This window comes from Meriones unguiculatus, chromosome 7 (genome assembly GCF_030254825.1).
Source record: "Meriones unguiculatus strain TT.TT164.6M chromosome 7, Bangor_MerUng_6.1, whole genome shotgun sequence".
NCBI lineage: Eukaryota > Metazoa > Chordata > Mammalia > Rodentia > Muridae > Meriones > Meriones unguiculatus.
Window position 1 is genome coordinate 97,332,778 of NC_083355.1, and position 25,205 is coordinate 97,357,982.

Sequence of the window (25,205 nt, forward strand, 5' to 3'; positions counted from 1 at the left end):
CATGGGTTCCCAGTGTACTACATATACACAGGGGGTAATTTTTTTACTTGTATGCTAGCAGCCTGTGCCTCATGATTCATTCTGAATGGTGATGACTCTATTTGCACAATCAGGATGCACAGTCACCTTACCTCTGTATTTGCCTTCAAAGTGAAGCTAAGGCAAGGCGCAGCCCAAAGCCACTGTCCCACAGGATGGAACAGCTTAGGCAGTACACTAACTCAGAACAGGGCAAGGCTTGGTCTCAGGGCTTGTCTCATTAAGAGAAAAACCGGAATCTGTATGTAGACTTCGTGTCTTCATTCTTTCATTAATTAAACGCCACAGTTTCACCTGTCTTCTCTATCTTTATCTGAAGAAACACAAATGCATACATAAGTGCTGGGAAATAGTCCCTTCAAAAAGCTTATTGGAGTTCATCAGACTAGCCACATTTTTTTTTTCAAACTAAAAGAGAGAGCAAAGTGTATGTAAATATGAGGTGAATTTTAGAGAGGCAACCAAGGTCATTTATACTGGAGGTAAAAAGAAATGAATTCAAACATCAGCTGAAAAGGTGGTTTTTGTATTCCAGCTACACATACTATGAATATACCCGGCAAAAGAACTTGTAAGTTAGATTGTGGTTGCATTTCAATTTATGTGACTGTTTTTCATTCTGACACTTCTCTTATTGTTATAGAAATTAGTCTGTGTTATGATTATTCTTGCATTAAATTCCACCAACAAGTAAGCTATTTATTTTCATCTTATGCTAAGATGGCTGGTACCACTCTCTTCGTTTTCCTTGAAGATTTATTGGACATATTTTATTGTTACTAAGACAGCTGCTCATAAGTCTATAATTTGTATTGGTCTGTGTGTACGGGATGGGTGTGAGTAAAAGACAGAGACAGAAGGAGGTAGACAGACAGATAGACATACAAAGAAAGAATAACTTGCTCCAATTTCAGGTGTATATACAGTTTTGTGTTTGAGGAAAAAAAAACTTTAAGAAACAGGTATTATCGGGCTGGAGAGATGTATCAATGGTTAAAAACACTGGCTGCTTTTTCAGAGGACCCAGGTTCAGTTCCCAGCCTCCACACTTCAGCTCATAACCATCTGTAACTCTAGTTCCAGGGAATAAAATACAATCTTCTGGCCTCCACAGCCTCCTGCATGCACATGGTGCAGATAAACTCAGCACATACACATAATATTCTCTCTTTTTCTCCCTCCCTCTCTCCCTTCCTCCCTCCCTCCCTCCCTCCCTCCTCCAGGAAAGTATATAAATACTATTTGAGTTTTAATTTAAAAAGATTAAATTTTATTTATATGCTATTTCTGTTCTTCATCAAATTGCTAGAAACTATTTCAACTTTATTGTAACTTCCCATTTAATTTGACATATATTATTTACTTTTTAAAAAAATCTTATTTTGTATTATTATTATTATTATTTTGAGATAGAGCTCACTATGTACTCCAGGCTTGACTGAAACACAGTTTTCCTGCCCTGCTTCCTGAACACCAGAATAATAAATGTACACCACTAAACCTGACCTGTTTCTACCCTTTGGATAAGGCTAAGCACCCTAATTTATAGTCAGTGAAAGGTGTAGTGGTCCACATTACCTGCAAGCAATGTGCAATCTTATAAAAAGTATGCCCTCAAAATATTTGCCACAGGACCGCTCTATAAGACCACCTTTGGATTCAAGAAACTCAATCTCTTTTCGTAATACCCAACAGGTGTGCATTTTATCCTTTGTTTTCCTTTTGCGTGGCCTCATTTTTACACAGAGATTTTAATAGAATGAATTGTTCTCCTATCGTTTTAACTCCAGAATCTGGGATCTGCATCAATAAGCTTCTAATCAGCCTTTAAGAGGATGTAACTTCAACTGAAAGCAATTTATGGGATCTGAATTTATTTTATTTTCTTCTTTAATAATAAAAATTACATTCTTGTAATGAACACACAAATAAAAACACCACACAGCTAGATTAGGGTAGCCACCCAGACACTGAATTGCCTAATACTAAGGCAACATTGACTGTCATGGTCAAATACTCAAGTGGTTGAGAAGGGGTAAAATCTACCTTTTTCACTCACCTACCCTCTATTTCACAAAAGTTCCTAGTCCTGTTACAAACTAAGTTGGCCTGCTAGTGTTCTGACTAAGGGTGTTACAGATATTTTTCAAGTACTGCCAAAGAAAACAACACAGATGAAAATGGGGAAAGAGAACAGAGAAAAAAGGAGGAAGAAGAACTAAAGCTTGTAGAGAAGTACCCTAGCAATCTAGAAACAAAGCTGCGCTATAACAGTCTATTAGCTCTATGTGAAGTAGTAAGTGACTGATACATATTGCCAACATTCAAGAGGCAAAACCAGACACGGGGGAAGATGAATAATAGGCGCATCTCTGTCTTTTTGCAAAGTGGGTTGGGATACTGGACATACCTATTCTATACAGGATTCTATTAAAGTAATCACTAAATAGAGAGGAAGTAAAAATAAAATGGAACACCTAAACAAGAATCATACTGGAATACTTGAAGATGCTTCCTTATTTATGAGGAATCCCAGAAAGAAAAGCTGCGGGATTTTCAGGTCCAACAAAGATGACTTACAGTTCTGAGAAAGCATTAGCTGATTATCTGTTCCCACCATACTGCAGTAGAGCTGGCGTTCTCATCAATGAACTGCAGGGACACGCCATGTTCTTTTCCAGTGAGCAAATGCAGTGTGATGTCGGATGAAGTCTACTGCCAACCCAACAAGGAAGTATGAGGACTCATTTTCTGCACCTGAATAACATTCCCAGGTCTTTCCCCAGGAGGGGAAATCACAATGGCTTTGTCTTTTCTGTTTGTGTTGTAAGAGGTCACCATGCTTCTGAAAAGGTGTCATTTTTTGTAATTAAGGTGAGTGATTAGAAAAGACCAATAACGGGAACTCTTGTCTTGCTGTCATTTCCCCAGGAAGCTCATCGAGACTCACCTGAAGACCATTCCAAGCCTTGCATTTTCAAATCTGCCCAATATTTCCAGGATGTAAGTAATTATTTTAATGTACAGAGAGCTTTGCAGTTGTGACATCTTGTTCTCTAAATGTGTTCTGTCATGAAAAGCACTTGCTACTATACTTGCATAAGTCTATGACATCTGCATTTTTAATGTATTGAAATTTTTTGTTTATATAGTACTTACTTGCTTAGTTACAGCTCTATTTTCTGATCCCTACAGGACCTTTTAAATCTAATGCAAAATCAATTTCATTTCGTCATGTCAAGTTCACCTTTTTATGGTTTTTAGAATATCTTAGGATGTGACAAAAGCCTTAGCTGAGAAGCCCCAGACATTTATGTTCCCCCTCTTAGCTATCCATTCTAGAGTTTTGAGTCACTTTCACCAGTAATACAATGCAAACATCTACATTTTGTCACAAATGCAGCCAATCATTTTGGATTTCTCTCGCTTAAAAATTAATAAAAAAAATTAAGCTTTAAAACACAGATGCAGTATGCAGACAGATGAAAATAGGAACTTGCACATTAGGCTGACAGTCATGGTCTATGTGTAGATTTGTACCTATTAGTGATTAACTCCAATTGATCACCAATAATGCAGCTGTGTCCTTCCAAGGAAATAAATGAAAACGCTTCTTCCTTAGAATCATTTAACCAAGAGCAAGTCCAGATTTGAGTTTTCTACTTTACACTTCCTGTGTCTTCCATCCTCTGTCTATCTGTTGTTTGAGTGTGAATCTGTGACTGCTTGAAGGTTGTCTTGTGTCTTTTTCTTCCATCTGTGTGTGTGTGTGTGTGTGTGTGTGTGTGTGTGTGTGTGTGTATGTTCTGTTGTGTGGCTGTATCTGTCTGTAGCTGTGTGTATCTCTCTCCTCTCACAGAGTTTTTCTCTGTATATATTGAAAAGCATAGAAATCATCACATGGGTAAGGAATGAGACACTTTACAGAAAGCTTTGAGTTTTTCGAGGATCGAATCACCAGCTCCCACTGATCCCAGCTGACCAGGACAACAAAGAGTCCTACCAAAATCATTGTTTATCAACCAATATCCATAAATGAATGCTTCTTAACTTTTATGGTAGGTTTTAGGAAGTGGCTCTCAGCAAATGACACACTTGTGTTATTCTGGGTTGGGGCATAAATTAAGATTAGTCTTATGTATTAGCTTGGGTTGCAAAAGCTGACCACATGGGAAATCCAAGGCCAGGTAATGTTGATTGTTACTTTGTTTTCCTAAAAGCAGGTTAAACAGGCTGAGTACACAGTGAGGGTAGCAGTCATAAATCTCAAGTGACCTCAAGAAATTTTATCATCTCTGACTGTGAGGCCCAGCAAAAACTTTAGTGTCTTAGAATGTAAGAGGTGTTTTGGGGATTTTGCATTGCCACCGTCCACACATGAAATGAATGAGGTGTTTGTTCCACACGGTGGCAGGTTAACTTGGGCACAGCCAACAATACCAGAAGCAACCTGTATAGCTCCTGGTTAAATTCATTCAATATATGGCCATGTGTTGAACATCTGTTGCATCATTTCGATGATTCTCAACAAGAATCAGCTCTGATATTTGATTGTCAAAACGGCAGAGGAGAATGCTACTGACCTCTGTAGGGGGGAGGAGAAGGATGTGGGAGACATCCTCCCCTTTACGGTATGGTCACACCTTCTTTGGGTCCGTGAATTGTAGTATGTCTATCCTGTGCTATTATGGCTAAAATTGTCTTATAAGTGAGTACATACTATGTGTGTCTTTCTGATGATAACCCTTTCTTATCCCTCTTCTTTTCTCCTCCTTTGGAGGTCTTGACAACCTCCTACAACTAGCATGCAATTAGAACATCACTCCAAATATTGCTCCTCTGATGTACCACAGTACCTCAAGCTCATTCTATCCAAACTAAACACGCTGCCTGCATCCATTTCTTCACCTTTAGTAACACTGCCATTCAGTATCTCGTGAGCCACAAACCTCAAATTCACCTTTAGTTTTTCATTTGCCCTGATGCTCCTAAAACAGCTGTGTATTGTCTGGTGTCCTGTTCACACCTTCACACATGTTTATGGAGACCTACTCTTGCCTCACACGGTACAGAATGCTCTGAAACAGCAGTAGACAATATTCACAGAATCTTTGCTTTCATTCCCATTAAAGTGGTAAGAACCACGATGGAGCCAGTTACTGAAACTGTTAAGTAAAAAAAAAAAAAAAAAAAGAAAGAAAGAAAAAGGAAAAGAAAAGAAATAAAACCAGAAATGGGCAGCAAGAACAGGATGCTACAAGTTGTATGAAGGAATATCAAATGTTCTATAGAACTAAGCCGTCAGATGATTTTAAGCAGGCAAGCAAAATGCTCAAGTGTTTACTTCCAAAATCTCACGGCTGTGCTGTGAACAAGGGACAAGATGCAAACAGGAAGCTACTGAAGAGACTGATGTAGTATTCTGGGAAAAGGGGGAGAAAAATTGAGTAACAGTGATTGATTGGAATTTTTTTAAGGTACAAAGATTTGATAAATAAATAAGGGAGAGTGTATAAACATAAAAGAGATTGATTTAGAAGTGAGTGAAATAAGGAAGGATTGTATCTGATTTCTGAATGGGAGATCTGTGTGCTTAATGAGCATATTCATTGAGATAGAAAAGAAAAATGTTATTTTCAGTGAAGGGTAAATGGCAAGTTAGGAATTTCATTTGGGGCATGCGGTATTTGAGGTATGTGATGTTCTGCAGACACATGACAGAGACATAATTTTTCATTTAGCCAACAAATATTTATTCCACTTTGGCTACGTTCTAATATTATTTTCAACTGGAAGAAAATAGATGCTGAGCCAAAACATAATTAAGTTATATATTTATTCAGGTAGAAAGAACACATATGAAAAGGGGAAATTTCAAGGTTTGTGCAGGCAGAGTGGAGCGAGTTGAGCAGAGACTGAGATTTTGAGGGGAGTCATAGAAACCATCTCAAGCACAAGAGGAAGACTGTAGAGAGGGAGACGCTAAAGGGTGAATCAAAAGTGACCTTGCAAGCTTGTAGTCCCGAAGAGGTGAAAGAGGATTGCGTCCAAGCCCAACAACATGATATAAGAAAACAGTCACTTTCTAGACTGTCACAAGAAAGTTATTGGTGGGCAATGCAAGGCATTCTTATCTCCAGTTTCAGCCTTTCCTACACGATATAAAAAGTTTGTCTGCTAGGACTGGTACTGAACAGCCAGAATCACAAATATTATATGATAAAGTACAGGCAACAAGGGGAGGCTTGACAAAGAAACGCTCATGAAGACGTGAAGAGTTCATGGAGGCTCTCACCAGGAAGGCAGCACTGGGTTTGCCAGTCTAGATATCTCCTGCATCTTTCAGTGTACTTAATACTTGGTGCTTATATACTCAATATTACCCATTTGTTAGTCTGCATCTTCTCATTCTGTGAGTTTCCTGAGGCTAAGGAACAAGGCTCTTGTCAGCATTCAGAAAGAAACCTGACAGGAAGTAAATGTTCAGTCGATACCTGCTGGATGCATACACATCCATCGATAAGAGTTAAAGATATCGTATATCCCAGGGGTAACAAGTGGAGATCACCAGGATGCTCCTAGGATTGCCTGGTAAAATAAAAACTCCCACCAGTTATTCTGGAAAATGTCTCAAAGAAGAAAAATACCCTGGTTTGTAGAATAGATTGTATGATCATCACAGTAATTGCATAACATTTACATGTGATGAAGAGATGATGTCATTTTTTTTTAAATAAAAGTAGGATGAAATAAACAGTCATTATTTCAAGCCCAGTAAATAAATGGTTCCTATATTTAAGCTATAACAAGCCATGAGGTCTGGTGTGGTGGGCAGAATGAAGGTCCTCTCTGAGAATTCAATAGAAAATGTGGGGCAAAAGCCACGAGGCAAACATTGGAAAGTAAGTTGTCACCTTCAGAAGGAATCTTGCTCTGCTCTCACCCATGAAAAATTCTCTAAGGTCCCTTAACAGTAAATTGATCCTGTGAAATGTTTCCTGAGATAGTGTTTGTATCAAAATAATTTACATGTTGTTGCTTAGCCACAAAGGACAAAGGGCTGGGAAACCTGATAAATCAAAGGCTGTTTATTTATAAATACTTCCAAACAAACAGCACAGGGGCACAGGGATAGTAACAAACAGCCTTGCTTAGGATACCCAGAGTCTAACAATTACTGGTCCTTTTACAAAGAATGTTGTTCGATTATCATCACCAAGGAAGCTCTTGAAAAATGTGCTTGGCTCAGCCCTCATAACCATGAGTCAACGGTCTTGACATCTGTGTCAAGTTCAGTTCCATGTCCAGGGCTGAGAATCTCTGGTAGGGGCTACGTTCATCATTCATTTCCCCAGCTGTCACAGAAGTGCCTCTCAGGAGAAGATGGTGGTTGATTCTGTGAGTGTTATTCTCAATGTAAGAGCGACTTTGACAAAACCACCTGAAACATTGCCGCCTATATTCAGGTTCACAGCTGCCCATTTAAAGGGGCATCTTTTCCCCTCTGTTGGTACCTAAAACTTTTATTTGCATGGTATTTTGCTTAAAATTTTTAAGACAAATCCTGACTTTTCCACTTCATTCAAAAAAAAAAAATCAAGAAGACTGGTCTTAAGAGAGAATGCAGTCTGCATGGATTAAATGCATTTAGTGATTCACTCTGAGTTACCAATAATGCATTGTGTCCCTTTGAGGAAAGAAATAAAGCACTCCCCCCCCCCGGAGCCAATTAATCAAGAGTGGGCCCACATTTGGATTCTCTACTTCGTGCCCTCTGTGTCTTTTGTTCTTTGTCTGTTGTGGGAGTCTTAATCTGTGTCTCCCTGAGCACTATCTGGTTGATCTGTCCCCGTCTCTGTCCCAATGTCTGTCTGTCTCATCTGTTTCTCTCCGTCTCTCTGTGTGTGAATGTGTGTTTGTCTATTGCATGTCTGTCTTTCGTAAAAGGCTTCACTCTTTTAATTGAACAGCACAGAAAGTATTGAATGGGGGAAAGAACGGGAGACTTTACAAAAATCGTTAGCAGAGTTTTACAAGGTATTAAGTCACGGGCTCCCAATTGATTAAAAAAACAAACGATATTCATAAATGGATGCTTTCAGCCTTTATGGTTTTAGAAAGTTCTTTCAACTGCTGCATTTGCTGCTTTCAACAAATGATAGATGTGCATTGGTATGGGACAGGGGTATGGAAGAGTATGTAATTTAAGGTTACAGCTAAACATTAACTCAGGTTGTAGAAGCTGATTACACGGGAAATCCAAGGCAAGTAAAGTTGATTGTTACATTGTTCTTTTAAAAGCAAGTTAAACAAACAGGCTGAGTACTCAGTAGGCTAGCAGTCTTAAGTGACTTCAGGGTGTATTGTTAACTGGCTGTGAGTCCAGCAAAAGATCCAGTCTTTTAGGATGTAAGAGGTATGTTCAGAATAATTCATCATCACAGCAATCAAAACCCTCTGGAGTACTCCACTAGAGAAATGCAATCTTTCTCTTCAACTTTTTGGAAATTACATTTCTATTCACATGCTACTAGGCCTTCTATTTAAAATGTTTCTTACTCACTCTAATGCTCTTTTCTCACGCTTTCTAGTTTTGTTATTTTCAGTAATGCACCTATTCATCTATTCATTTATGCATTCACTTACCATGTATTTCCTGAGTCTGCTTAATGCGAAGAACTGTAAAAGCACTCATAAATCAATGGTCAAAAGCAGACACAACCTTCCACATTAGATAACTTACAGTCTATTGACATGGCATAAATCAAATGTTACACAAATAATTAGAAAAGCACACTGTGACTATGCATGAAGGAAACATTCATAGTGCTTTGAAGATGTACCATTTGACTTTTAACCTTTTTTGGAAACTGGAAAGTTTCTGAAAAACATGACATTTGAGCCCCAAAGAGGCTCATAAAGTATTGGGAATTTTTAGGCTTACTGGGATCAAAGAAAAAAAAAAAATGTAGTTAAGGACTAGTTTGTGGATGTTCCGTGACTTGGAAAAGCTCTAACAAAGAAGCTATACAACAAAAAGTGTGTTTGAAAGCCAGAACTGTGGAGGTAGAAGCAGATGAATGCCCGCGGAGAGCTGGCCAGCCAGCCTAGTCTACTTAGGTGTCCCAAGCTAATGAGAGGCCTTGTCTGTAAAACAATGTGGATGGCATCTGAGTTATGACAGCCAAAGGCTCCTCTAGCCTACACGCCTACACACAGGTACTCATGTGGATACACACGAACACACATATATGTACATAAAATAGTATGCATATGTCACAGATACTTGCACGTCAATATTTATTGTGGTGCTTTTCATACTAGTGAAAGTATGGAACCAACCTAGGTGTCCCTCAATAGGAATGGATAAGAAAATATGGTCTACAGACACAATAGAATTTTTTTTTCCCATAAAGAAGAATGAGGTCGGTCTCAGAAAGACACATATTATAAGTGTTATCTCATTTTTGGGTTCTAGACATTATAGATGCTTAAAGTTGCATGTACATAGATGACGTGACAGTAGAAGTGATACTGTCAAGGGGAACAAAGAGGACTAATGGGGAAGGGGGAAGCAAGAGAAGAGAGAGCGGGGGAATGGCTGTGAGGAAACCAGGATGGTGAATAAAATAGGAAGTTTGGAGTTCATTGCTAATCTTCCACTGTGTCTTATTTTTTTGCAATGTTCAGCTATTTGTCAATAGACGCAACTCTGCAGCGGCTGGAACCACATTCTTTCTACAATTTGAGTAAAATGACTCACATGTAAGTACAAGGGGAGGTACAGCATAAACCCAAACAGCAGCCGCCGATTAAAATATTGTTACATGTCTTTTTTGTGGTGTGGGGTGGGGTGTGCACAGTTTGTATTTGTACGTCAGGAGACAACTTTCAGGAGTCAGGTGTTGCCTTCCACCGACCGGGTAGGTTTGGGGATTGAACTCAGGTCATCAGACTTGGTAGCAAGTGCTGTTCAAGGCTGAGCCATCTTACCAAACCCACAAAGAACATCTTTGAGAATCTGTCAGCATTAGACTCAAGGTGAAAGAACTGCTAAAGGGAATGAGCAAGAAAAAGAAAGATGACCCCCATCCGGCCATACATTCTATACAGAAGAAGAAAGAACAATAGCAGAGGGGGTAAATGCGTAGGTAAATATACACAGGTGTTGACTTACAAAACAAAACAAAAAACAACAACAACAAAAAAAAACAGTGGGACTAAAAATATAGGCAACTCACTCTCTGCATGATAGCCTGGCATCCTGAAAATAGACAGACTGAAACTGGATAAAGAAACTCACCAGTCAATGATGAAACTCTGAGTACTTTGTGACATTTAAGATCTTTGTCAAAACATAAGAATTTCTCTTGCTGTTGCAAACATGCAAGTAAAAGAAAGATGGTAAATCTCATATTGATTGAATGTACAATTTTTAGCACCAAAAATATTTAGAATTACAGTATTTTATTGGTTTGTCAAACTTTATTACAAACCAATAAAACTGTGCTTATTAAGAAGTTTAAATGTGCTCGCCCAGTTTTGCCTTTGTTGTATGAGGTACAAGAAAGAATCTTTCTAATGTCTTGGCAAATTCTCAGACTGGATTCTAACATTCAAGCCTCTTTCTTTTGATGAATAAACTACCTTCAAGAATTTACTCAGTGTGATTTTGTTTTGCTTTTGAGGGGATTGGGAGGTTTTTGATGGTTGTTGTGATTTCGTTTGGTTTAGGATTCTGAAACCATGTCTCACCTTGTAGCTCAGGCTAGCTTCAAACTCATAACAGTCCTCCTGCCTCGGTCTCCTAAATACTGAGATTATAGGCATAAGATACCATGCTTTGTTTTGAGGTAGAGTGGGGGAGGGTTGAAATAGGGTTCATACATGTAATCTAGGCCGATCAAGAATTCACTATGAACTACAGGCTGGCTTTGAAGATGGCCTCCTCCTGCATCAGCCTCCAAGTGTTGGGATTATAGCCACTCACCACCATCACAACCGAACCCTGCACTTCCATCATTATCCATCAATTCACTCTTTCAATTAGCCAGTGCCATACCAATATGCTACTAAGGAACTCACAGGTAGCATTGTATCCTTTATTGATTGTGAGTAAACTGAATCATGGTGACAATTACCAGCAACTGAAACAGTGATGTGATTGATCACCTACTATGATTCCCATCTATTATCTACCCAATGATGTGTGTGATGACCACCTAGCAGTAAAGCTTGTACTTTATTCTGCTGCTTGGCTGACATCCTGTAATAACTGTTACTAAAGCTATCAGTTATCAGTTATCACAATAACTGATCTTTGTCTATATAAGCACAATGCAAGGCAAGGAATGCCTCTATACACAGAGTTAAAGTACAGGGTATTAAAAAAGTGGTTATGAATGATATTAAAATGTAATAGCCTTCAGATTACCTGAGAAGTAGTTCTCCTCCTTGCTTCTCTGTTGTTATGATAAAACAACTAACCAAAAGCAACTCGGGGGGAGGGCAGAGAAGGGAGGAAGACTGCATTTATTTGACATACAGATTACAGTCCCTCACTGAGGGATGCTGAGGCAGGAATCTGGTAGCAGGATGAGAAACCACAGAGGAACACTGCTGAGTAGCTCACTCACTATGGCTTGCTCACCTTCTTTTCTTACCCAGGCCAGGCCTGCCTGCCCAGGGATTGTACTGCTCATAATGCCTGAGCCCTTCAATTAAGAAAATGGCCCCTAAACATACCCATGGCAAACCTGATAGAGGCAATTTCTCAATTGAGATTCCTTCTTTCCAAGTATGGCTAGATTTGTTTCTGCTTAACAAAAAACCAGCCAACATAATGGCAAAAGTTCCAACTTCATATCAGACTCATAAATCACAATGTAATCTATGGGAAAGTGACTTAAATAGTTGTAGAAAAATGGATAACTATCTAATAGTTGGAGAGATGAAGAAATTAACTAATGAATGTTTAAAAAGACAGGAAGTAAAAAGAAAGGAATATTTGCCTGAGCAAACAATAAATTCAATCCCAAACAATCATTTCATTACATATAAAATAATGACAATACCAACTCAATTTGAATTAAAATACAAAGATACAAAGGTTTCCGTACTAAGTAATTTTAAACGTCTACTTGTATACTGCTTGTTAGGGGCATATTTCAATGCAATTTAGAAGGGTTGAAAGTTGGTCTATATGACTGAATGACTAAGGTGGGGAGAAAGTAGAACATATGAAGGAAATCGTAACTAGAGAGCTGCTTAGTAACACAGGACACTTCGTTTTGTTCCTGTGTTCCCACCTTAGGGCCTCTCTCCTGTGCTGCTTTCCCATACTGTTCATGAAGTACTTGAGGATGCATGTTTACCAAGCTGTCTGAAGCAAGCCACTTTCTCTGCTCCTGATCTCACTGAGATTAACAAGTGTTTCCCAGAACACTCTAGGATAGAGATTAGATGCACTTAGTACATGCGTAATTATTGATCAAAACACTACCATTAATGCTACACTTTCGTCTAAACATGCATTTCATTTGAAATGAAGGGGAATGAAGATACTAGTTAAGTATCTTTTGTTTTGGTGATGAGCTCCTTGAGATGTTATTCAGAGAAGAAACAGAAACAGTAGTGGGAGGAGGAAGAGGAGAGAGAAAAGAAGGGCAGAGAGAAGTAAGGAGAGGGTGGGAGAAGAGTGTGGAGCGGGAGGATGAGCAGGAGGCGAGCTCAGACTCCATCAGGTCGCTGGGGCATCCAGGCTTCTGAAAGCAACGCCTTCCTCTGGTTTCCCCCAAACTCACCTGGAAGGCTTTTACACTCCACCCTGCTGTGGTGAACCCAGCTGTGTTTCTTCTTTACAGTGTACTGGGTTTCTTGAAGCATCGATAGCTTCCTGCCTTATCAGACTGTAATCTCTAACTTCCAAATTGATTCAAATTCGCTTTCCCGGGCATGCTGGGATCTTATTCCAGTTTGGACTTTCTGGAGAGAGGTTCTTCAGTGCTTCCCTCTTTCCCTACTGTCTTTTCAAAAGGATGTGCTGGTTGCACTTTACAATATCTCATTTAACCTCTTTTGTGTTTCCCCTTACTCCTTGCAGCTCCCCCATTCCTCTCCTCTCCTCTCCTCTCCTCTCCTCTCCTCTCCTCTCCTCTCCTCTCCTCTCCTCTCCTCTCCTCTCCTCTCCTCTCCTCTCCTCTCCTCTAGACTGTCATTTGTCACCTTACTTACCCAACTCTTGTGGGCAGATGGTGGTCCATTGCCCTTCTGCCCACTGCCCATTGCCTTTCTTTGTGACACTCATTCAAGTTCACTTGTTCAAATAATTGCCTTTTATAAAGTAATTTTCTAGGCTGGGAATCATACCTAGACAATTTTCAACTTTTCCTGCTTTCCATTTGTTTGTCTCTGGTAGCAGTTCAAGCTCTTCCCTTCCCGCAAATGACAAGATCTGGCAAGTATGCCAATTGACTTAGAAAGAGGGAGAAAAAGCCACCTGTCCAAGGTAGGATTGTCATGTGAAGGTAGGCTAGGGTAGCCAGTGACTTCACTCTATCTAGAACAGCGGGAATTCTAAAGATACATGCCTTTAAGTTTCAAAACTATGATAAATATAAAGGCTAGATTTGACTCTTAGATGGGGTGTTGCTTGGGTAGAAATCAATTTAACACTTAACGCATCTATGTCCTTTAGAATGTAAATGGTTAGTGCTTATACCTCAAACACTGTTGGGCCTTTTTTCAGAAAATCCCTGTAGAAACTGTTAAATTATTTGCTCAGGTAAGATTTTCCTGGGAAAATAGCATTATTTCATGAATAGAATGAACCAGTAACATCATGTACTTATAAACAGTAAGACTCACATTGCAAAAGAGGGAAGTAAATAGTTTCTGCTTTCTAGACCCTTCCTTAACTTTGCTAGTGACAGCCCATGCCTAACAGTTGTTATAGTACTAATGTTAACTGTATATTCTTGATCAGTGAATGTATGAACCTAATTATATAAGTTACAAACTCATATCCTATCACAATACATATACTGAAGTCTTATTCGACATCCGAAAATAAACCCAAGCAAAGCCATTTAAGCGTACTTACTCCTTTCACCTGCAATTGTAATTAACAGACTCTTGGCCCTTTGTGCAATGTTGTCATCTGTCGTGATTCACTAACCTCCCATTCCAGTGCTCAGATGTCATAGCAACATTCCTGGCTCCTGTTAATAGAAAGATGTCTGTCCTCTGACCTCAGCTGCTTGTACAAACAGCTGGAAGGATTTTCTTTTCTACCAAAATCTAAAAAGAAAGAGAGGACAAGAAGAAAAAAATGAAAAACATCAAACAAACAAAACTTTGAGACTACAGTTGAGAGAAGAGTAGTCCATAAATTCAAATGGACTGAGATCAAGTCCACAATTGCAAGAGGGGCAATCGTGTCCAGGGGAGGAGCTAGGAACCTGTGGTTAATGGCATTGGGTTCCTGTCTTAACACATAAATGCAACACCGTCTTTCCATGAACTTTCGTTAAACTTGATTTGTCTGTAGTGAAAAACAGGAAGGTATGTATTTTGCTGACAGTGCTCCTGCAACTCTTACAGAGAAATCCGGAACACCAGAAGCTTAACTTACATAGACCCTGATGCCCTGACAGAGCTCCCCTTACTCAAGTTCCTGTAAGTACTGACTTCTTCCTTAGTGTGCGTGTGTGTGCGCGTGCGTGTGTTTGTGTGTGCACATGCACTTTAGAGTTCTGATGCTTTTTCCAATCAAGAATCTCCCTAAGATGTTATTGTCTAACATCATTTTAATGGTGTTTAATAGTCACTTCTTGTGACTTTTCACTCTTTTGCATTGGGCAAAATACCAGAGGACCTGGCTCTCATGTTTAAAGCCTATCCCAAAAAAATCAGCACATAGTTTCAGAACCAGAGACTGCTCGAAGAGACATGAGGAAGAAAACAGTAAAACATACATGTAGTCTTTAAGTGTGAACGAAACAAAACAAAATCTTCAGAGCCAACTGGCTAATTTTGTTTGGAAACAACAAATTTATAGTTATATTTATTTTTAATTATATTTATATTTCTTGATAAAAGCAATATTAGAAATTTCAAAAAGCAATGCCTCAAAATGGAAGGGACACACTTCTCCTTGGCTTTGGTAATGACATATAAGCCATAAACTCCATCAGAGTGTGGGGGGGGCATGTTGGTTCTGTTTCTTTCTTACTGCTTAGCACACAATAGGTACTTCAGAAAAATATCTTGAAAGGATGTTTGTATTTGACCCAAGGCCCTCTAGATACCAGCTGGAAGAACCTTCCTTCTTATGTAAATTACAATTTTAAAAATTAAAAAAATAAAAACCAACCTCAATCCCTGTTCCTAGAAATAATCACTATTAACATTTAGTTCACTTCCATTCAGGCTTTTAAAATAAAAGCATACCCCTCAGATATTTTGTGAGGTAACTCTTTAAGGATAGATAGAAGTTATTCGGGAAGTGCAGCATCAGAGGTAGTAAGGGCATGCAGAGGGTTAAAGACAGAAACTTGGAACCACATGGCTCAACTGGGAAAACTAGAAACAGCCCAGTGCTGACGAGGTGGGAGCAGGAGATGACAGGAATAATGGCATGTGTGATTGAAAAGTATCTTGTGAGACAAGGCAGTCAACCCTTTTATGGACTTGCTTTCAATGCAAGGGGTGGTCAATCCAATAATTAGGGGAGACATCAAAGAAGAAAAGGACTCATTTAGTGGTTTTTAGAGAATAGAGAGGTCATGATTCAAGTCTCATTAATCTTACATGCCTAGCCTCCACTTAACTCATTAGCCTTTTTGTCCTACTCTTTTCCATGAAGCCCCAACCACAATTGAACTGTTGCCATATTTCATATGGAATATCACTTCTCTCCTGGATTATCCCCTTTATTCATTTTGAGTTCTCTGGCTCCTGCTGACTCTTCAATCCAATGTCTTCCTATTTAGAAGGAACCAAGACTGAATTTGCTTTTGAACATGTATCAGTGAAATGAGGTTTTTTTTGCACTAAAAGAGCTGGTAGGATCTAAGTCTCTCCTGCTCTGTGCCAGGTCTTTCAAAACTCACTGTGTTTTCAGTAGCTATGTTCTAGTAGTTGAGAAAAGTGTCACAGGAGTCAAATCCTGGAGGCATTAGGAACATCTAAACTTTGTATTCATGTTATATTTTGCACATCTTTGAGTCTTGACATATTTTTCCCTTGATGACATGAATTTTGGAAGGAGAAGCTACTGTCTTTCGATTATTTTTATTTTCCTTTCTGGATGTGTTCTTTAAATGGAACTGCTGTATACTCACAGGTCACTACTGAAAAAAATGTTCTTAGCAAAATAATAATGTAATATGATATAGTTTTTTAGGGGTGTGGAGGAGACACAGTCTCCCTCCATAGTCCTGGCTGATAGCCCTAGTTGTCTTACAACTCTCTATGTAGACCAGGCTGGCCTCATAGAGATCCTCCTGCCTCTGTCTCCTGAGTGCTGGAATTAATGCCACGGGCTACCATGCCACCGTGTAGAATTTAAAACAGGAAAGATGACTCGGAGTCGTGTAGTCATGAGTTCTTCTCCATTGGCTTTTTACAGTCCCTCCCCCAACATACATGCACAATGTCTTCCAATTAAAACAGAGAAATCTCTTTTTTTTTCCTTCCCCCCTTCCTTTCCTTGTCCTTCATCTCCTATTTCTAGGACTCTCACTAGGTTCACTTAATCCACAGAGAATCCTAAGCAGCACATAGGTATCACTATTATTGACTGAATTTACTTTGAAGGACTGTCATCTCGTTCTGGGATTAACACTTGCCAGAGTCATGAGATCCTGAATGGAGGACTTGGGGGTTGACCTCATAAACTCATGCTTTCAGCTATTACAGTATTCTTTCTACTTGTAGATTTTCTTGCCTAAAACTTTCATTTCTTCTTCTTCTTTTTTTTTTTAATGTAGTGGAATTTTCAACACTGGACTTAGAATATTCCCTGACCTGACCAAAATTTATTCCACTGACGTATTCTTTATACTGTAAGTATATTCAACACCCAGTGTTTTGTATATTTTGAATACCCCTGACAAGAACTGGGGTGCAGTATTGGGAATTGGTAGAAGCCAGGAAAAGCCATAGATTCCAAGAAAAAGTGGTAAGAGGATAACTGAAGGATGGACGAAGGCATGAGTAAAGACTGGGCCAGGAATTTACTAACTGTAGGCCACTGGTGATTCTGACAAAAAAAAAAAAAAATTATTTTTGGAGGATGATGAAAGCAGGAAGCTGGGTTGGAATGGGTTTGTGCTGGCTAGTTTTATGTCACCTTGAGACAAGCTAAAAATCATATGAGAGGAGAGAACCTTAATTAAGAAAATGCCTCCATAAAGTTAGGTTTTCGGCAGGCCTGTAAGGCATTTTCTTAACTAGTGATGGATGGAGAGGGCGCAGCTCATTTTGGGTGGTGCCATCCCTGGGCTGGTGGTCCTGGGTTCTAGAAGAAAGCGGGCTGAGCAAGCTGTGAGGAGCAAGCCCACCAAGGCCTCCACTCAGCTCCTGCCTCCAGGTCCCTGCCCTGCTTGAGTTCCTGTCCTGACTTCTTTTGATGATGAACTGTGATGTGCAAGCATAAGCTAAGTAAACCCTTTTCTCCCCAAGTTTCTTTGGTCGTGACAGCAATATTAATCCTAACTAAGACATGATTCAAGAGAGAAATGAAGGGAGGGGAAGTAGAGCAAGGGAAGAAAGCCAACTCTTGAGTTTCACTGATGTTCTAATTTCATTTCTGTTGTCAAAGACAACAGTATGGGGGAGTTGCTGGAGAGATGGCTTAGAGGTTAAGATCATTGCCACGCTGTCAGAGGACCCAGGTTCAATTCTCAGCACCTCCATGTCAGCTCACAATGGTTTGTAACCCCAGTTTCAAAGGATCCTGTGTTCTTTTCTGATCTCCATGGGCACAAGGCCCTGGGGAGAACAAGCTGGTTTATTTGGCCACAGTTCCCAGTTAGAGACCATCATTTCAGGAAAGTCAAACCACTGGGCACATCATACCCAAAGTTAAGTGAGTGCAAAGAGACCACAAACATATCCTTGTTTGCAGCTTATAAGCTTCCTGAAATGATGCCACCCATATTCAGGGAGGGTCTTCCAACCTCAATTAAGCAAGACAATTCCCAGCCTATTTTATTTCATGTTTTACATGAAATGTTTTATATATTTAATGTATATGTGTCTTTATGTGAAGTGGGGGGGGGGGGGGTGGTGTGGAGGTCAGAAGACAACACTCAGGAGTTGGTTCCCTCCTTCTACTATGCAGGTTCTCAGAGTCAAAGCAGGTTGTCAGGACTGACAGCAAGTGTCTGTCTCACTTAAATTTTAAGTGGGAAAAATAATTTCTATAGGGAATGGCAGAATGGGGGAGAGGTAGCTACTGATGACAATGATAGCTTGTTTTTCATATTTTCACTTGCCTATGCATTATACTTGCTTCACTCAACCACTTTAAAAAAGTATTTATTTAATCACTTTACAGCCTGATCTCAGCCCCTTCCCTACTCTTCTCCCAGTCCGATAATCATGACCCCTCCCCTCCATTCCCACCTCTCCTTCTTTTCAGAGAAGACAAAGCCTCTAAGGGGAACCAACCCACACTGGCACCTCAAGTAGCAGCAGGACTAAGTGCATCCTCTTCCACTGGGGCCTGGCAAGGCATCCCAGCTGAGAGAAAGGGATCTAGAGGCAGGCAACAGAGTCAGAGACAGCCTCTGCTTCCATTGCTAGGGGACCCACATGAAGAACAAGTTGCATCAGGATTGAGCAAATTCTCTTCTCCTGTGGCCTGTCGAGGTAGCCTGACCAAGGGAAAGTGATCAAAAAGCAGGCAACAGAGTCCATGTCAGAGTCAGCCCCCATTCTCCTTACCAGGAAACCTATATGAGGATTGAATTGCCCATCAGCTACATCTGTGTAGCAGACCTAGGTCCAGTCCATGCATGATCCTTGGTTCCACTCAACCACCTTCTAAGGCATAAAGGGAAGTTATTGTTTTTTCTTTTCAATAAACAGTAAAGCAAAGGACTAGAAAATCCAAATGAATGTGTGCTCTGAGCTCCACATAGTGCTTTGTAGTGACTGATGTTTTTTTCCATAGACCAATTGTCTTACCTGATCAGAGAGATGAAAAAGCACATCTGCAGGGGAACTGCAAAGCTTGAGTTCACACTTCAGAGTTAGCAAAGTATAGGATGATTAGATGCAAACTCATTGTTTTTTGGTTTTGGTTTTGGATTTGAATTTTCTTTTTCTTTCAGGACAGGGTTTCTCTGTGTAGTCCTGGCTGTCCTGGAACTCACTCTGTAGACCAGGCTGGCCTCAAACTCAAGAGATTCACCTGCCTCTGCTGGGACCATTTCATGACATGCTGCAAAGTCTGAATATTTTTTCCAGGAAAAAAAAAAATACCATGTTTCTTTGCTACAGTAAGTTCAGTTTAAACATTAGCAGTCCTCTGGGAGCACCTGCCTGGCAGTGTTTTACAAATAGAGGACATTCTAATGATACTCATGAAATGAAATCCACTGATCCCCTTCCCCTGATCCTTCTATTGACATAGAAAACTCTAGTTGCTATGGACATAGTGTTACAGATTGAGACATCTCTGAGCTCCATCTGCTCCGAGATAAGGAGTAAGGCAGAGACCTCAGCTCACACTGGAGCTTGTTTGCTTGATGCACACTGAACTCGGAATGTGTGTCTATCTAGAACAGCTGTCGCCACCTCATGTGACCACCAATGATTAGAAGCTGGTCAAAAAGAAACAGCTAAAACTGAGATGTGTGATGGCCAGTTTTTTGAAATGCACATATGCAACCAGAATGCATTTCTAGTGTACTTATTTTCTCAACTGTTTTCATCGCTTTCTCTTGCAGTGAAATCACAGACAACCCTTACATGACTTCAGTCCCTGAAAACGCATTTCAGGGACTATGCAATGAAACCTTGACCCTGTGAGTATTTCACTCTTGCTGGCACCTTAATTTTGTCAGATGCTGTTGTCATGGTTTTTCTAGCTAAAAATGATGTCTGTGTTTTACAGAAGCATGCTACCTTCAAATGCATACTCTGTATCTAGAAGGGATCCATAGAGTTGAGTGTCGCCCTGTGGCGTGATACTCTACAGACAACACACAGGAGGGTGTGATAAGAAATGCATATTCTCTTATGCAGGGGTTGGTGCATTTGTCCCAAGAAGGGCCAGGCAGGCTACACCTGTTGTATTGCATTGCAGCAACTGTCACCGAAAAGCACAAGCAACCAAACACGTGCATAAGTCACTGGGCAAGTCTGCGTGACAACTAAGTCCCTTTATGGAAACAGAGTATGGCTTAGATGTGGCTGTTTGTGGCACAGCGTACTAAATCCAAATATCCCCATTCTTCAGAGAGTGGTTCTCAACCTATCAGCCGCAACCCTTTTGGGGCAAATGACCCTCTCACAGGAGCTGCATATCAGATATCCTGCATATCGGATGTTTACATTATGATTCATAACAGTAGCAAAATCACAGTTATGATGTAGCGACGGAAATAATCTTATGGTTGGGGGGTCTCCAAACATGAGGCACTGTACTAAATGGTCCAGCATGAGGAAGGCTGAGAGCCGCTGCTCTAGAGGTTTCACAGAGTGAATGTGACTTTCACAGAGTTGCTGGATACAGAGTAGTGCTACTCAGGGCTTTTCCCGTTCTGCAAGCACTTTCGCTCAGAGATCAGAACAAGTAGCTCCTTGTTCAGTAGAAAACGGTGGTTTTGCTCAGAATTCATGACCTGCTCTTTGGGTGTCCAAAAGTCGATGCTAAGGAATTGGGGGTGCAGCTCTGTTAGTATAAGTGCTTTTTCAACATGCATGAAGCCCTGGGCTCCACCCCTATTACCCCATAAACAGGGCATGGTGGTACATGCCTGTAACCCCAGTACTTGGGAGGTGGAGGTGGGAGGATCTGAGGTTCAGGATCAACCTTGGTCTTATGACAAGTTCCAAACCCGGTTTCAAAACACAAAAGCAAAGCAAAGCAGATGCTAAATCAGCTACAGCCGTGAAATCTTCTAATGGAGAAGATCTAATGAGATCTAATTCTCTAAGCTGGGAGAATCTCGTCCCTGATTAGCCACAGAGTGGAGTTAGGGTCACCTTTGCAGACCCCTTCTCTCAAAGCTGTTGGGTTTCTCTGTCTGTCTGTCTGGTTACCTCTATGGCCACCTGAGTATTCTACCTCTTGTCATACTGCAGTCTAGGGTTCTGTGCTGGGTGCAAATCTGATTCACTTACTCCCTAGCCAAATTGATGGAAGCCTCCACTCAGTTTTTCCCAGGGACCTCGTTTGCAAAGCCACTGCTGATGTGTCCACTTGGGTCGTGAAAACTATCACAGCTGTTCTTCTCCAAGTGGAGCAGGCCAAAACATCCTTTTCCCAACGTGGGTGGAGCTCTTGGGAAAAGACAAGTAATTGCAGCTCAGCTGCTTTTTCTTTTAGCAGCAGTGGGCTCTTAGCCTGCTCAGTCCCTAACTTCGGGGCCATATATGCCCCCGGTAAAGTTTTCCATTGTGTTTGGTACCATTCTTCCCAAGGAAACTCCTACATTCTCAGCTTCTTTGCAGAAAGTTAGCTTCACCTTTTAAAACTCTTTTTCTCGGGATCGCCTTTCTCTCTCAGATGAAAGCTGTCCAATGCCTCCTTTGGGGCCCAGAGTTGGAATCCTGGCATGAGCCTGTCAATTATCAGATGATTTTTTTTTTAACTATACTTAAAAAAAAAAAAAAAGTCCTTTCTTCCTGGAAACTTAGTGGAGATCAAAACATTAAATGGGGAAAAAAAAAAATTAAATGTGTAACGAAAATGCCTAACAGCAGCGTTCATGCCTGCGTCCCCAATCCTTTTTATCTCTGCCATTTATGTCTTTCAAGACTTAGTTGCCTATAAACTTTTTAGCCTCTAAAATATAAGTCAAACCAAGTTCAGACTAACAAGTTCTAGGCAAATCATTCCTGTGTCTCCCGTCCTTTTAATAGCCCACATTAAAATAACAACAACAAAAAAAAATCCTAGGGACTGGAGAGATGGCTCAGCAGTTAACAGTGCTTCCTGATCTTAGAAATGACATGAGTGTGGCTCCCAGCACCCACATTGGGCAGCTCACAACTGCCTGTAACTCAGCTCCAGGAGATCTGGCACCCTCTTCTGGCTTCTATGGGCACCTGTACACAGAGGCGTACACACACACACACACACACACACACACACCAGGAAATAATAAAAATAACCTTAAAACATCTTTTGCAAACCTTTGTTCTTCAAAGTAAGTCTGCTTCTGAGGAAAGGCTGACTTACTGGCGCCCAAAGTCTGGTGAGTGGAGCTCCAAACTGAGAAATATCTTATGTCCCAAACAAGGCATACTAAGGTTTTCTTGAGGAATGCATATGGATGACTTGTGAAATGTTATGCACATTTCTGATGCATAACTAAAGAGATGAAGTCCAACTATTAAAAAAAAAAAAACAACATATATCCCACAAGCCATCTTTTATTTACTTTTTTATTCCATTCTGGAAATCCAGTAACCCAGAGCCTTGCATATGCTAGGCAAGGACACTACCACTGAGCTACATGGTTCTTAATTTTTTCTTTCTCTTTCTTCTTGATTTTAGGAAACTATACAACAACGGGTTTACTTCAATCCAAGGACATGCTTTCAATGGAACAAAGCTGGATGCTGTGTAAGTTTAGGGTAATCATGGAAACTGTTATCATTCCCCATATCTCACTCCCAGAAGGATCATCCAGAGGCTCTGAATTCCATTAAGATCTATTTTAAATATCTCAAGCCTTGGAAGTAATGCTAAAGAAACTTGACAAGGGCTATCTGAAGGTGACACTTAATGTTGACCCCAGCTCTAAATCCCAAGGCTGTCATTCTTAATAAAATGGAGACATGCTGTTGTCACCATCAGTTATCTTACAGATGTTTATATGTGTGCACACGTGCATGTGTGTATACAAATGCTTGTCTGCTATTACACAAAGTAAAAGAGTATCTTTGCACACCCAAAGATGTTTTTAAAAAGTTACTCAATTTGTTTTGACATGTTTTTTTCCTTTCCTAAAAATGAGTGATACCTAAATGAACAAAACAAAACAAAACAAAAAAAAACAGACTTACATTTTATTTGTCTTGCAATACTTTTTTTTTTTTAATGTAACCCTGCTGTCATGGAACTAGCTATGTAGACAAGGCTGGCCTTGAACTTATAGAGATCTGCTTGCCTCTTCCTCCCAAGTGCTGCAATTAAAGATATGCATCAATTGACATTGCAATACTTTTTATTTCTTTAGCAGTTATATATATTTTTTAATTCCAAATTATCTGGTATCTTTACCTAAAACTTAACTGCTCATTTCTTATGATGATGTGTTACTTACTGCTTTTTGTGATTCTATACTCTCCATTCCTTAAAACAATCCTACACAGTTGATCATTGCAAACTCGGAAAGGCCTTATGAGTCTAAATGTATTGTGTGCTACTTTGCTTCTCAAACACTATTAGGCATGCAGACCATCTAGGGATCTTGGGCAACACAGATGCTGTTAGCTAGGCTGTGGGATTCTATATTTCTAACACACCCTCTCACAATGCTGCTACTGTAGCCCACAGACTGCATTTTGGGTAAAATAGCTACACAACCATGTGAAGAGAGTCTGGGTGGAAAAGAAAACACGTGGAGATTAAGTGCTTTGTGTGATATTTTGGTTTACAGGTTAAGCACTAGGTTCTGGAATGATCCCATTTTAAAAGATAAATGGTAACAAGTGCTGGATTCCTTATAGTTAGGCAAAGTTCTCTACGTCCTGTTGAGGTGGAGTCTAGCTCTTGGTAGCCTTTGGGGCTTCCTTCTAGTCTCTATGAGAGGAAGGATTAGCATATCATTTTCTTGGGTATTTGGTAGGCCAGGAGTTATTATGGTCTCATTTCAGTCATTTCTTTTAAATATATAATGACAGGGGGAGCTCTGAAAGATAGTACAGGATTCATAAGTTCTTGTACATAAAATTTACAGAATAGGAAAGCCCAGCTGCACTGGTCTCCCACCATCCTCCATTTAGTTTTCAGTGTACTGAGTGCCTGTAATGCCCAAAGCACTATGCTAGCCACTGGCAAAGAAAGGATAAGCAAAAGCAGTGTGCTTCTTGCTCACAATACAAATCACATTCTTTTGGAGTCAATACAAACCCAGCTACACCAATGACCAAAGGATGATAGAAAGAAATGTATCCACTTTAAAATATGCATCAGCTAGAAAACACACAAGGGTTGAATATCCCAAGGTGTTGGCCTCCTTCCTTGGAGAAATCAGCATGACTGTCTCTAAGTTTATCCCATGGTTTTTGAAGACCAGCATCTACTATTATGAAAATACCACCAAATAGTTTCTTCTTTTATTCTAAAGCAACCACACAAGGCTAACGGGTTCCCAAGCTTCAGGTCCTCAGCTCCTGCCTCTACCTCTGATCCCACCATAGAAATGCTGGAATTACAGATATGTGCCACCACTCCAGGCCTGTACTTGGGTTCCAGGAATCAAACTCAGGTAGTCAAGCTTGCATGGAAAGCGCTGTTAGCCCGGCCATCTCTCTAGACTCTCATATGATATTTTGTAATGTAACTCAATATTTACTGGGGTTTCAAACTAAGGAAAACATATTATTCTTCTGTAGTAATTATCCTAACATCATTTAAAGATTGTAAATAGCATACTCTCTCTAGAACTGTGTTTAGCTATCTCTAGGTTCTAGCTTAAGTAATTTGTTATCCAAAACAGAGTCATCCACCTCATGCCAATGTACTGAAATTATCAGGCCTGACCTCAATTACACCGGTTGTTTTAGTGTAACTGAGTATCGTTATTTTGGCCAAGTTGGATGAATCCCACACTTGAGGACAAGCGCTGAAGACATAGCGGCAGTCTTGTCGTTAGAAGCTTGTGAAAATCATGACAAGAGGGTAATAGCTCATTGCCCTGCAGGTCCAGAGAGCCAGGCACGCTGTCATCACTCAGAGGACAGATCATTTAAGATGAGCG

General features: G+C 40.2%; 1 protein-coding gene across 3 annotated transcripts in view; it reads left to right on the top strand.

Moving 5' to 3' along the window:
* The window catches only part of Tshr (thyroid stimulating hormone receptor), a 122,508-nt gene that overhangs the window by 68,422 nt on the left and 28,881 nt on the right, over positions 1 to 25,205 (top strand). For all 3 annotated transcript variants that reach the window (XM_060387989.1, XM_060387991.1, XM_060387990.1), the window contains exons 2-7: positions 2,971 to 3,042; positions 9,730 to 9,804; positions 14,641 to 14,715; positions 17,031 to 17,105; positions 19,998 to 20,075; positions 22,775 to 22,843. In XM_060387989.1, coding sequence (XP_060243972.1) covers positions 2,971 to 3,042; positions 9,730 to 9,804; positions 14,641 to 14,715; positions 17,031 to 17,105; positions 19,998 to 20,075; positions 22,775 to 22,843 — 444 coding nt within the window. The remainder of the gene's footprint in view (positions 1 to 2,970; positions 3,043 to 9,729; positions 9,805 to 14,640; positions 14,716 to 17,030; positions 17,106 to 19,997; positions 20,076 to 22,774; positions 22,844 to 25,205) is intronic.